General features: G+C 41.3%; 1 protein-coding gene and 1 long non-coding RNA gene across 2 annotated transcripts in view; one reads left to right on the top strand and one right to left on the bottom strand.

Moving 5' to 3' along the window:
• Window positions 1–98: 98 nt before the first annotated feature.
• The window catches only part of TMEM242 (transmembrane protein 242), a 47579-nt gene continuing 33874 nt past the window's right edge, over window positions 99–13803 (bottom strand). Inside the window, exon 4 of the mRNA XM_032651683.1 lies at window positions 99–1391. Coding sequence (XP_032507574.1) covers window positions 1293–1391 — 99 coding nt within the window. The 3' untranslated portion in view covers window positions 99–1292. The remainder of the gene's footprint in view (window positions 1392–13803) is intronic.
• Window positions 1400–12131, top strand: LOC116763654. The gene is made up of 3 exons (XR_004352594.1): window positions 1400–1528; window positions 2097–2240; window positions 11659–12131. It is a non-coding gene; the product is annotated as an uncharacterized LOC116763654 (long non-coding RNA).

Genomic DNA, 13803 nt, shown 5'->3' with positions numbered 1-13803 from the left:
CTTCATTGCATTTGAAGACTAGAGCTATTTTGTTAGCAGAGATTTAGTTAAAAATGAAAGGTGGGTGAAGTTATTTTGCTACTCCACATACCCTGAGATAAATTTCACAATCCTTTTCTTTTAGTCTTGGATTTTAAACAGGTTACATAGGAATCCCAGGTGCTGAATACACCTGTTTAATTAACAATACAGCAATTTTAACAGGGTAACACAGTCCAGAGAAAAATGTTACATTAGGCAGTTGACATTTCATTTAAAATTTTTTCTTAAAACTAAAAGGTTTCATTTTAACAGATAAATTTCAAATGTACTTTTTTAAACTGATTGTTAATTAGAGCCTAAGCAATTATAAAGAAAATACACCAATGATATTCAACCAGAGGTTAATTTTCTGGTCATACTGACATGTTAAAATACTTTTCTTAAAATTTTAATTTACCTGAGACTCAGTTCTCAGGTATCTTTTTGGTTAAAAATATTTGTTAAGATAGGTGATAACTGGACTACTTTTATATTGACAACTGAAATAAAGCTATAAACAGTCAGTGTTTCGGGACCCAGAACCAACTTGTCAAAAAAGTACATTTTATACCCATAATATCGTTATTTTCACATGATTATCCTTTCAAGTTATCATAATCTGTTACTGGCTTCTTGTCTAAGAATTTACAGGGCCTAAGGTGAGGCTGTCAGGTAAATGACTGGCATATACAAATCAAAGACTGTGTTCAGGACAAGAGAGACACACCCACTGCCTGATGGACAGGATTCATCCATTAACCCGTCACTTTGGAGTCTGCCTAACAGGAGCAAGTCCTCCGAGTTCTGACAGCCACATACGGACAAGAAAGGCTGCTGAAACTTATTTAATTAGACTTAGAGGTACTACTGCTGTTAGTCTGTGTATAAAGATTTTCCATCATACGTTATAATTTTGTGTTTCAGGTAAAAAACTTGGTTTCAACTGTTACAGTCATAGAAGTATTTCCCCTGGGATTTCCTCCACATAGAGAAGGTACCCATATAATTATTTTTAAATAGTCTTCCGCCCTCCCTCCAACACCCCCCCACCCCCATATGAGCATAACCAAATCAGTTGTAATGAAGTACAGCACACAGAGATGACTGTCGGCCTCCTATGGGGACACTGAGTGCCATCCAGCCCACAGGCTCACTCAACAGTCTGCATGTGTTCCTGAGGAGAAATCCGTCGAGTCCCTTTGCTGTTGTGACATCTCCAAAGCCAGCTTTTCCTGTAACAAGCGTTCTGGACTTCACCCACCATGCTCATCTCATTTGGATTTCAATGCTTCCTCCCATTCAACAGCCGATTCAGAGTTCTTGGGAATTGCTGGAAATATTGATTGCATTTTACTTCGAAAGTCTTTTATCTGAAAGATGAAAAAAAAATCAGTCATCAGATGTTAAAAGATGGGATAAAGAGCCAAAGCAATGAGAGACGTACCCCGTTGCTGACCGACTGATACATCGTTGCTGTGGATACCGGGCGAAGGAAGACCAACAAAAGGTAAAGACTGTTCTCGCTGCCTTGAAAGACAATGAGACATACCTCTTGTCTTTTTCCAAGTATAAGTCTATTGGGCCTTAAATAACATAAAACTCCACTCTAAATCTGGAAAGCAACAGGCTCTAAATCGTCAGCCCTCAATGACATTTATTTCCTACCAGGAGAATGGTATGTGTTGTTGGCCTTCATATATAAAGATGCAGCTGAGAATGGGATTTCTATCTAAATAAACATACTGAAGCCATTCAAACTTAAAGAATTTGGGGGCCAGAGGGAAGGAGTGGGGAGAAGTAACTTAGTAGGGGGTAAATAAAGAAGGAATCAATGGCAGATAGAGTAGCATGTTTTTATGTGCCAGTGTTGAAAAATCTATGTAGAGGTTTTCTCAGCAGAGGGTGATTTGGAATCCAAGAGTCAGAGCAGGAGGTTGGAAGATCCTGACACGCAGTGTCAGTCCACCTAAGTGCGCACCGCCCTGAGCGAGGGGAACACTAATTTATGGGAGGTGGATAATCTTTACCTTAGATAATACTAGATCCACACTCTTTGATTCATTCTTTTCACTGAGATGGTCCTGTTCTGAAGATGGTGTTTCAGAAGCGCTACAGCACAGCACTGCAGTGTTCTCATCAGCCATATCCCAACCATTACTTCCCAAGGATCCAGATCTCCTCAGTCAGATTTGTGACGCACCCTGAACTCACAGCAAAATGTAAGTCATTCTTGGAGTGATTTTTGAGAGTCGGCTAGTATTTTTTTTTTTTATCTTGATGCTTACTTATTTCACCTCGAAGCTGAATCCTTGTAGTGTTTCCAAATTCAGGTGGTGCACCCTGTGGGGACCTGTAAGTTCCTAGTCATTTATTCCAGTCATTGTAGCACCATTTTAGCACAGGCCCTGCTATCAGGTGCACCTCTCTGTTCAAAGCCCAACTCCACTGCTTGGGAAATCTGCTTATTTTAAGGGGTAGTCTCCATGTGTGCAGAATGGAGATAATTACCTGCTTACAGAGGGTAGTACTCAATATATATTAGCTAGTGTCACTACAGCATCATCACAACGTACTGTGTTCCAAGAACAAAGCTCGTGTGGATATAAGTATTGTGGTGTGTTTGTCAAAAGCACTAATTTATAGTTATATCATTTTGGTTTAAATATTCTGATACTGGAAGACATAGAAGGTTATCCATCATATGTAGTCTGGAGGAGGTCCATGCCCACTATCTCTTTGTTTGGGTCTCAGACACCAGTCTTGAAGACACACACACACACACACACACACACACACACACATATCCACGACATGTGTGTCTCTCCCTAACCCCCTCTTCCATGCAGCTCTCTAGTTTGTAGTGTGATGAAAGGTTTTCAACTAAAGGCAGTACTGTATCTGACTGGAAATGTAGTTCTAAATAGCGGTTCTCGAGTAGAGACTCCTGACAATTTGGCTGTCACAATCGCAGGGGATTACTGTTTGCATTGGGGGTGTGTGGGGACGTGGGGTGGTGCTAAATGTCTAGGGTGGCCAACAAAAAGAACTGCTTTGTCCAAAATCCCAAGAGTGCCCCCCTGGAAGAATCTTGCATGGGCTTTCTCAGTTGAAAGACATCTCTGGCCAGGATCTGCAACGAGCTGCTTGGTTCTTTCCCTTCACCTTTCTGGTTGAACACCTGTTACAACTGAGCCTAATGACAGAGTTTTCCAGTGGGGTATCAGACAGCCAGGGCATGAACAGAATCATTTACCATCCCACCTTCTCAGGAATCTGGAACAAGGTCAGTCGCTGAGAAGGCAGAGGCTGGGACACTCAGATGAGGCCTGGGTAGGAGAGTGCCGAGTGGCTGCTCCACTTCAGCACGGGGGCTGCTGTTCCCATTTCCTCCTCTTGGCCCCATTTTTTTTCTTTCCTCTAATTTCCTAAGTATTATTTACTTGTTTCCCAGGGTCATAAGTGAGTAACTGAACCACTAGAAGGAATCATATCTGAAAAATAGCCAACTAGGAACAGACAGGCTTCAGAGCAAGGTGAAGGAAGAGCGACAAGTGGGATAAAGAACGCCATTTAGTCCTCTTTAACTGTACAGCTGTGGAGGAGTTCAGTCAACATGGCAGAGAAGAAGGACCTTGAGCTCACCTCCTCTCACGAGCACACCAAAACCACAACTAAGTGCAAAACCACCATGGATGAAAAGATCTTCTACAACAAAAGACGTAAAGAAGGAACCAGAAGGAGAGGGGTAGGAATGGTGGCCTGGTAATACAGTTAAGTCCCATATCCCCAAGTGGGTGACCCACAGACTAGAGAATAATTACATTGCATAGGTTCTCCCACAGAAGTCAGAGTTCTGAGGCCCATGTCGGGCTCCCTAGCCTGGGGTGTCCTGCACTGGGAAGACGAGCCCCCAGAGAATTTGGCTTTAAATGTCAGTGGGGCTTAATTTCAGGAGTCCCAGAGGACTAGGGAAATAGAGACTTCACTCTTAAAGGGCACACACAACATCGCGCATGTTTTGGGACCCAGGACAAAGGCAGTAATTTGGTAGGAGCCTGGGCCAGACCTACCTGCCGGTCTTGCAGAGTCTCCTGGAGAGGCAGGATGCAACTGCAGCTCACCTTGGGGACACAGACACTGGTGGCAGCCATTCTTGGGAGCTCCTCCTACCACTTGGACACTGGTGCTGGTGGGTGCCATTGTGGAATCCTCCCTCTAGCTCATTAGTGCCAAGACCTGACCCAGTGCTGGGATGCCTCAGGCCAAGCAACTAACTGGGCTGGGGACACAGCCCCATCCATCAGCAGACAGCTGCCTTAAGACCTCGTGAGCCCAGCTGCCTTTAGACATGGCCCTGTCCACCACAGGGTCCAAGACCCAGCCCCACCTACCAGTGGGAAGGCACCAGCTCCAGTATCTCCTGGGCCTGCCCCAGCCCTCCAGGAAGCCTGCTCTAGCCTCTGGACCAGCCTCCCCACCAGCAGGCCAACACAAGCTTTGGGACACCCTGGACCCTGTACCCAACTGTGTCAGGAACACCCCCCACCCAACCAGCCATCTGACACCAGCTCTAAGACCCTTGGGCCCTGTCACCAGCCTCCAGGACCAGGCTCTGCCTACCAGTAGTCTAGCACTAACGCCAGGACCTGGCTTCATCCACCAGGGGGCAGACAACAGCCCCAGAATCTTCTGTACCCTGACTCCACACACCAGTGAGCCAGCACTAGCCCCAGGGCCCCCTGAGGTTCTGCAGTCAGCTGCCTCGTGACCCGGCCCTGTCAACCAGCAGTTGGCAGCTTCCACACAAGGCAGGGTCTGGCACCCAACTGGACTGGGGGCCAACCAAACCTACCAGACCACCCACACAGTCAGCCTGTCACAAGAGAAGGACCAACCATAGGGGGAACTCCTAGAGCATACGGCTTGGGTGATAAGAGGGAATTGTGTTGCTGGGACACAGGGTGTCTCCTACAGAAGGCCACTTCTCCAAGGTCTGGAAACGTAACTAACCTACCATATACGTTAAAACAACAAAACAAAACAAAAAACAGGCAAAATGAGGTGACAGAGGAACATGCTCCAGACAAAGGAACAAGGTAAAACCTCAGAAGAAGAATGGAGACGGGCAATCTACCCAAGAAAGTGTTCAGGGTAGTGATCGTGGAGGTGAACAAAGAACTCGGGAGAAGAATGGATGCATAGAGCAAGAAGTCAGAAGTTTTTAACAGAGTTAGAAAATAAAGAACAACCAGAGATGAAGACTACAACGACTGAAATAAAAAATATACTAGAAGGAATCAACAGCTGACTGAATGATACAGAGGAACAGATCAGTGAGCTGGAAGACAGAAAAGACATAGTGGAAATGACTGATGCTGAACACAAAAAAGAATGAAAAGAAATGAAGGCAGTTTAACGTCTCTGACCAGAGACGTTATCAGTATGTTTTTAGAGAGTGATACAATTAACATCACTGCGTGAAGCTGTTAGAGCTTAAAACTGATCAAGCGTTCATTATACAACTTATGATTGTTGTTATCATTTACATTTTGCTCCATTAGGTTTTTGTGCCAACCCTGTGTATATTACAAACGTAAAATTTTCAAAAATGATGCATCATGAAATTTTGAGTGAAGAATAAGTTTTTGGTGAATTTTATGCAGATATTTTCTCTGTCTGAGCAACATATGCCAACTGGTGTCTCAGCAGATGATAGCTCTTCAGAATACACTTCTGATTCAGATGATGTGAATATAAGACCAAATAAAGACAAAAAACCTTAGTGATTGACTCTGATACAGAAAGTGAAAACAGAACTCACAGTGCTGGAGAATGCTCCTTTGCTACTACAAAAGAGTGGATTGAAGACAACATTTCATGAAGATTAGAAGACTTTACAGGTGTGACAGATTTAACTACTGAATGTAATAACCTGCAAAGTGTTAGTGAAATAATAACAATTACTTTTTGGCCAGCCAAAATAAAAATTGCTGGCCACAGGCATTAGTTTCTGCAGAAATCCCCTGGTCACACACTAATATTCACATTATAGGGGTCCCTGAAGGAAAAGAGGGAGAAAGGGGCTGAGAACATATTTGAAGACATAATAGCTGAGAACTTCCCTGACCTGGGAAAGTAAACAGCCATAGACATCCAGAGAGTCCCATAAAGGATTAACCCGAAGAGAAACACACCAAGACACACAATTAAAATGGCAAAAATTAAAGGTAAAGAGAGAATATTAAAAACAGCAAGGGAAAAGCAACAAATAACATACAAGGGAACTCCCATAAGGCTATCAGCTGACTTTTCAGCAGAAACTCTGCAGGCCAGAAAAGAGTGACACCATATATTTAAAGTGATGAAAGGGAAAAACCTACAACCAAGAATACTCTACCCAGCAACTCTTGTGTAGATTTGATAGATCAAAAGCTTTACAGACAAGCAAAAGCTAAGAGTTCAGCACCACCAAACCAGTTTTACAGGAAATGTTAAAGTAACTTTTCTAAGCGATAAAGAAAATGCCATAACTAGAAACATGAAAATTACAAACTGAAAAGCTCAATGGTATAAAGGCAAACACGCCGTAAAGACAGGAAGTCATCCGCACACAAAGCTAGTAGGAAGGTTAAAAAACAGAAGTAGTAAAATCATCTATATTCACAATAAGCAGTTAAGGGATACACAAAACAATTAGATGTAAAATATGATGTCAAAAACAGTAATTGTGAGGGGAGGAGAGTAGAAATGCAGGGTTATCAAAATGCATTTGAAATTAAGAGATCAGCAACTTAAAACAAATATATATGTAATTCATATATATATAAAACTATATATATACATATATATGTATATAAAACTATGTATATATATATGTATCTCACTATATAAAAACCTCATGGTAACCAAAAACCAAATTATCTATAATAGATATACACATACACAAAAAGGAATTCAAACATAACACTAAAGATGGTCTTTTTTTTCCCTTCTTTTCTTTTGTGACTTGATGACTTACAAAAACAACTTACAAATAATTGACAAAATGTCAAAAGTACATATCAATAATTACCTTAAATGTAAATGGAAGTGTTCCAATTAAAAATCAGAGTGCCTGAACGGATACAAAAACAAGACCCATATATGTGCTGCCTACACGAGATCTGAAGACACACAGACTGAAGGTGAGGGGATGAAAAAAGATATTCCATGCAAATAGAAATCAAAAGAAAACCAAGGTAGCAATACTTATATCAGACAAAATAGACTTTGAAATAAAGGCTGTTACAAGAAACAAGGGCACTGCATAATGATCAAGGGATCAGTCCAAGAAAAAGATATAACAATTGTAAATATATATGCACCCAACATAGGAGCACTGAAACACATAAAGCAAATATTAACGGACATAAAGGGAGAAACTGAGAGTAACACAATAATAGTAGGGGACTTTAACACCCCATTTACATCAATGGACACATCATCTAGACAGAAAATCAATAAGGAAACACTAGCCTTAAATGATACATTAGACCAGATGAACTTAATTGATATACACAGAACATTCCATCCAAAAGCAGCAGAATACATATTCCTTTAAAGTGCACATGGATCGGGATAGATCACGTTTCCACAAAACAAGCCCTGGTAAATTTAAGAAAGTTGAAATGATGTCAATCATCTTTTCCGATATGAACACTATGATACTAGAAATCAACTACAAAAACTGCAGAAAACAAAAACACGTGGAGGCCAAACAATATACTACTAAACAACCAAACACTAAACAACCAATGGATCACTGAAGAAATCAAAAGTAAATTAAAAAATATCTAGACACAAATGAATACTAAAACACAATGATCCCAAACCTATGGGATGCAGCAAATGTAGTTCTAAGAGGGAAGTTTACAGTGATATAGCTTACCTTAGGAAACAAGAAAAATATCAAATAAACAACCTAACCTTACACCAAAAGGAACTAGAGAAAGAAGAACAAACAAAACCCAAAGTTAGTAGAAGGAAATAAATCATAAAGATCAGAGCAGAAATAAATGAAATAGAGCCAAAACAAAAATCAAACAAAAAACCCCAGGGAAAAAGCTGACAGTATTTCCTCTAAGATCAGGAACAAGACAAGGATGTCCACTCTCACCACTTTTATTCAACATAGTACTGGAAGTCCTAGCCACAGCAATCAGAGAGGAAAAAGAAATAAAAAGAATACAAATCGGAAAGGAAGAAGTAAAACTGTCACTGTTTGTAGATGATACTATACATAAAAAAAATCCTACAGATGCCACCAGAAAACTACTAGAACTCATCAATGAATTTAGTAAAGTTGCAGGATACAAAATTAATATACAGAAATCTGTTGCATTTCTGTACACTAACAATGAACTATAAGAGAAATTGAGGAAACAATCCCATTTACCACTGCATCAAAAAGAATAAAATGCCAATGAATAAACCTACCTAAGAAGGTAGACCTGTACTTGGAAAACTATGGCAGTGAGGAAAGAAACCGAAGACAACACCAACAGATGGAAAGATATACCATGTTCATGGGTTGGAAGAGTTAATATTGTTAAAATGACCATACTACACAAGGCAATCTACAGACTCAATGCAATCCCTATCAAGATAGCCATGGCATTTTTTCACAGAACTTGAACAAATAACTTCAAAATTTGTATGGAAACACAAAAGATCCCAGATAGCCAAAGCAATCTTGAGAAAGAAGAACAGAGCTGGAGGAATCGCACTCCCTGTCTTCAGACTATACTACAAAGCTACAGTAATTAAAACAGTATGGTACTGACACAAAAACAGACACATAGATCAATGGAACAGAGAGCCCAGAAATAAACCCATGCACCTATGGTCAATTAATCTATAACAAAGGAGGAAAAATATACATTGGAGAAAAGGCAGCCTCTTCAATAAGTGATGCTGGGAAAATTGGACAGCCACAAGTAAAAGAATGAAATTAGAACATTCTCTAACACCATACACAAAAATTTTTAAATGGATTAAAGACCTAAGTGTAAGACTGGAAACTATAAAACTCCTAGAGGCAAACACAGGCAGAAAATTCTTTGACATAGCTGTCTCCTGAAGCAAAGGAAATGAAGGCAAAAATAAACAAATGAGACCTAGTTAAACTTAAAAGGTTTTGTACAACAAAGGAAACAATCAACAAAACGAAAAGACAACCTACTGAATGGGAGAAGATATTTGCAAATAATATGACCGATACAGGGTTAATATCCAACAAATATCAACAGCTCATACAATTCAAAATTTAAAACCCAATTTAAAAATGGGCAGAAGAACTGAATAGACATTTTTTCAAAAGGACATGCAGATGGCCAACAGGCACATGAAAAGATGCTCAACATCCCTAATCATCAAGGAAATGCAAATCAAAACTACAATGAGATATCACTTCACCCCTGTCAGAATGGCTATCCTCAAAAAGGACACAAATAACAAATGTTGGTGAGGATGCGGAGAAAAGGGAACCCTTGTACTCTGTTGGTGAGAATGTAAATTGGTGTAGCCACTGTGCAAAAAAGGATGGCGGTTTCTCAAAAAACTGAAAATAGAAGAATCATATAACCCAGCAATTCCATTCCTGGGCATATACCTGAAAAAAACAAAAACATTAATTCGAAAAGATACATGCACGCCAATGTTCACAGCAGCATTATTTATAACTGCCAAGATATGGAAGCGACCTAAGTGTCCATCAACAGATGACTGGATAAACATGATGTGGTATATATATATGTACAATGTAATACTAATCAGTCATAAAAAGGAATGAAGTTTTGCCATTTGCAACAACATGGATGGACTTGGAGGGTATTATGCTAAGTGAAGTAAGTCCAACAGAGAAAGACAAATACTGTATGATATCACTTATATGTGGAATCTAAAAAATACAACAAACTAGTGAATATAACAAAAAAGAAAACAGACTCAGATACAGAAACCAGTGGTTACCACTGGGGAGAGGGAAGGGTGGAGGAGCAACGTAAGGGTAGGGGATTAAGAGGTGCAAACTATTATGTATAAAATAAGCTACAAGGATATATTCTACAACACAGGGTATATGGCCAATATTTTAGAACTGTAAACGGAGTACAACCTTGAAGATTTTTGAATCATTATATTGTATGCCTGTTACTTACATAACATTGTACATCAACTACACTTCAATGAAAAAAAATTTTTTAATTTTACACCTGTGGGAATGGAAACCCAGTCTTTACTTATACCCTACTTATAAACAGGGCCTCAAGTTGCTTTCAACAGTAGGGCTCATAGAAAGTTTTTAAGCTTGTACTATTTGTAGTATATGTATAGTAAACGAAAACCTTCAGTTTTTTCCACCTGTTTCAATTGCTGATATGCAGATCAGAAGTGCCGGTCTTATCAGTGATACTCTAGTACAGGCCAACAGAACATTCCCCTGCTTAAAAATGTGTGTGACAAAAGATTTAGGGATTGAGTACATTTAAGCAAAAATCATTATAAAATAAATGTACTGAATTCCACAATAATAATTACAGCTATTGCCACAGAACCATCCCCCTAACCTAAAACCCCAAAAGTTTGGTGAAGATGGGGCATGCTGGGAACCTGAGTCTCCATCTAGCAACTCAGCTTTACTCTGAAGCATTTTCCAAATTCTGGGACCTCCTCTCTGCAGTCCTCCTCTTTCCTCTTTCATCTCTGACCAGGGAGAATTTTTCCATGATTATGGACCACAAACCTACCTTTCTAAACAGGGCCACTCTGTACTGCACAACTCCAGGGGCTGCTCTCCACAAAAAATAAGACACGAATGGCACTCCCTAGGCAATGAGCCCACTGTTCCAAGAACCGCATCCTTAAGTCCCAATGTTTGTGTCCAACAGTGCTGGGTTGTAATATTATCAGAAACTACCACTCTCCAAGGCAGCAGTTCTCAAAGAGTGTTATGACAATTGGAAAATGTATTACAAGTAATTTGTCACTAACATGGACATTCTGATTGACTTTTTAGATATTAAAATAGATTCAAGATCATGTCTCCAATAATGTTTACTACTCTCATTCACACCTCAACAGCTTTTTAAAGGGCGATTTAGCCGGTATGCCAGGAGTGAAACATGGGATATGCTATACATTTACCATGCATGTCTTGGCAAGGAAAAAAACAACACGAAAACTTCTGGTCTAATATATAGTGTGCTGAAAAATTACTTAAAAGCTGAGGCTATGCCCCCAATTTAATTTGAGAAAACCCTTACAGCATTTATTCTAATAAATAGACAGCTATTGGAATTAAACGCTTCAAGTTTTAGGGCTTCCCCGGTGGTGCAGTGGTTGAGAGTCTGCCTGTCGATGCAGGGGACGTGGGTTCGTGCCCCGGTCCGGGAAGATCCCACATGCCGCGGAGCGGCTGGGCCCGTGAGCCATGGCCGCTGGGCCTGTGCATCTGGAGCCTGTGCTCCGCAACGGGAGAGGCCACGACAGTGAGAGGCCCGTGTACCGCAAAAAAAAAAAAAAAAAAAAAAAAAAAGCTTGAAGTTTTAAAACGTCTTTGCCATTGACTAGCTCACTTAGCTTCAGTTTTCTCACTTGCAGGTACAGGACTGCTGCCAGCCTCGGTGCTGAGGTTAGAATAATGAAAGCTTTATAGGACCAACTGATGAGAAAGCCTTTGGACCTGTCAATAATTACAGTGCCAACGGTCATTTTGAAGAACCAGGAAATTCAGCTTCTTCATAAAACAGAATAAGACTATAAATGTTCCCTGAACAGGAATAACAGTGTCTGCCATTTGAGATCACCTATGTGCCGGACACTACACCAAGCAGTAGGCTTTTATTCAGTCTTCACGATTCTGTGTGGCAGAAATGAGGACCACCACTTCACATATGAGAAACCAGAGGTCAGAGAGGTTAGCCCACCCACGGTGATCTGGTTTACGAGTAAGATGGCCTGACTGATATCCAGGCTCTTTCCCCACAACCACCCTGGTTCTGTGACCTGGAAAGACAGGGCACCTCTACAAGCTCTACGCCTGTGCCAGCTTTCAATACAAATGACTTAAAAAGCCTATAGTGTGTGTCTCTTGTGATGGTGACCGTGTTACTGAGAATGCTGAATGGCAGACTGTTACCAGTACTCACCGATGGCCAGTACTCATCTGCTTCTGGATACAGGGGGCTATACTTCTCTACCCTCTTGAAGTTAGGTAACCATCTAACTAATTCTGGCTAATGAAACATGAGGAAGAGAGATGTGTGTCACTTCCAAGGTGGAAGCACATTACTGCAAGTGTTCAATTCTCCAGGCCTCTCTTCCCTTTCCACAGCAATCATGGAAACCTGTGTTGCTGCAGTGGCGCCTCAAGATCAAAGAAACTTGAGGTATGAGGCCAGCCTGTGGAGGGCAGCTTCCCTAGAAAGTTGTGTAAACCCAGTGAATTTTAGGAGAGAAATAAACCTTTGTTATTATTATTTTTTTTTGCGGTACGCGGGCCTCTCATCGCTGTGGCCTCTCCCGTTGTGGAGCACAGGCTCCGGACGCGCAGGCTCAGCGGCCATGGCTCATGGGCCCAGCCTCTCCGCGGCATGTGGGATCCTCCCGGACCGGGACACAAACCCGTGTCCCCTGCATCGGCAGGCGGACTCTCAACCACTGCACCACCAGGGAAGCCCAAACTTTTCTTATTTTAAGCCACACAGCTGGAGATTATTTTTTACTATAGTATAACCCAGCCTATCCTGACTGAAGTAGCTGGTGAAGAGAATTACAAAACAGACATAAGGCAGGCTCTGATCTCCTTCAATATTACATTAAATTTGGCTGAAACATGGCTGAATAAAAATTCAAGGGCTGGACAAAGGGGAAGAGAAACTTGGTGCAATTAAGCTTAAAAAGGTTTTAGAACCACCTGGAACAATCAAAGCACCACTTTTGCCACCTTCAGGGAGCTCAGCACATCGATTAATCCCATAATATGACACAGCTTCCTGGGTAATCAGAACATTTTGATATTTTCAATGAAATAGTATGGTTCAATGAAATAATAGGGGAGCTCTGATCAGCACAGTTAAGTAAAGGGTCAGTTTTGGGGGGTAGACCACTGTCCTATGTCTATTTGATAAAACTAAATAAGCAGGACTGGCTTAATTTAGAAAGCAGATGCTAGGGGCTTCCCTGGTGGCGCAGTGGTTAAGAATCCGCCTGCCAATGCAGGGGACACGGGTTCAAGCCCTGGTCCGGGAAGATCCCACATGCCGCGGAGCAGCTAAGCCCGTGCGCCACAGCTATGGAGGCTGCGCTCTAGAGCCCGCGAACCACAACTACTAAGCCCATGTGCCACAACTACTGAAGGCCGCACACCTAGAGCCCGTGCTCTGCAACAAGAGAAGCCACCGCAATGAGACGCCTGTGCACCACAATGGAGAGTAGCCCCTGCTTGCAGCAACTAGAGAAAAGCCCACGCGCAACAAATACCCGATGCAGCCAAAAAAAAAAAAGAAAGCAGATACTAGTACGTTTCAATTTTGATTAGGCCTATTGATATCCACATCAAACCTGAGATATGTTTGAACATACCATATCATTTATTTAATATTCAATTGAATAGGAAGGCTAAGATTCTCATTTCCTAAGTTATTAGTACCATTATTTAGGTAAAGGTCAGACGAGCATCTTTACTTTCTCCTAAACCTTCAATGTATCACATCCATACAGTATAGAATCTGTAGTAAAGTCAAC

The sequence above is a fragment of the Phocoena sinus genome, chromosome 12, assembly GCF_008692025.1.
Source record: "Phocoena sinus isolate mPhoSin1 chromosome 12, mPhoSin1.pri, whole genome shotgun sequence".
NCBI classification, from domain to species: Eukaryota; Metazoa; Chordata; class Mammalia; order Artiodactyla; family Phocoenidae; genus Phocoena; species Phocoena sinus.
The sequence above is the reverse complement of the archived record's forward strand: the minus strand, read 5'-3'. Positions and strand labels throughout refer to the sequence as shown.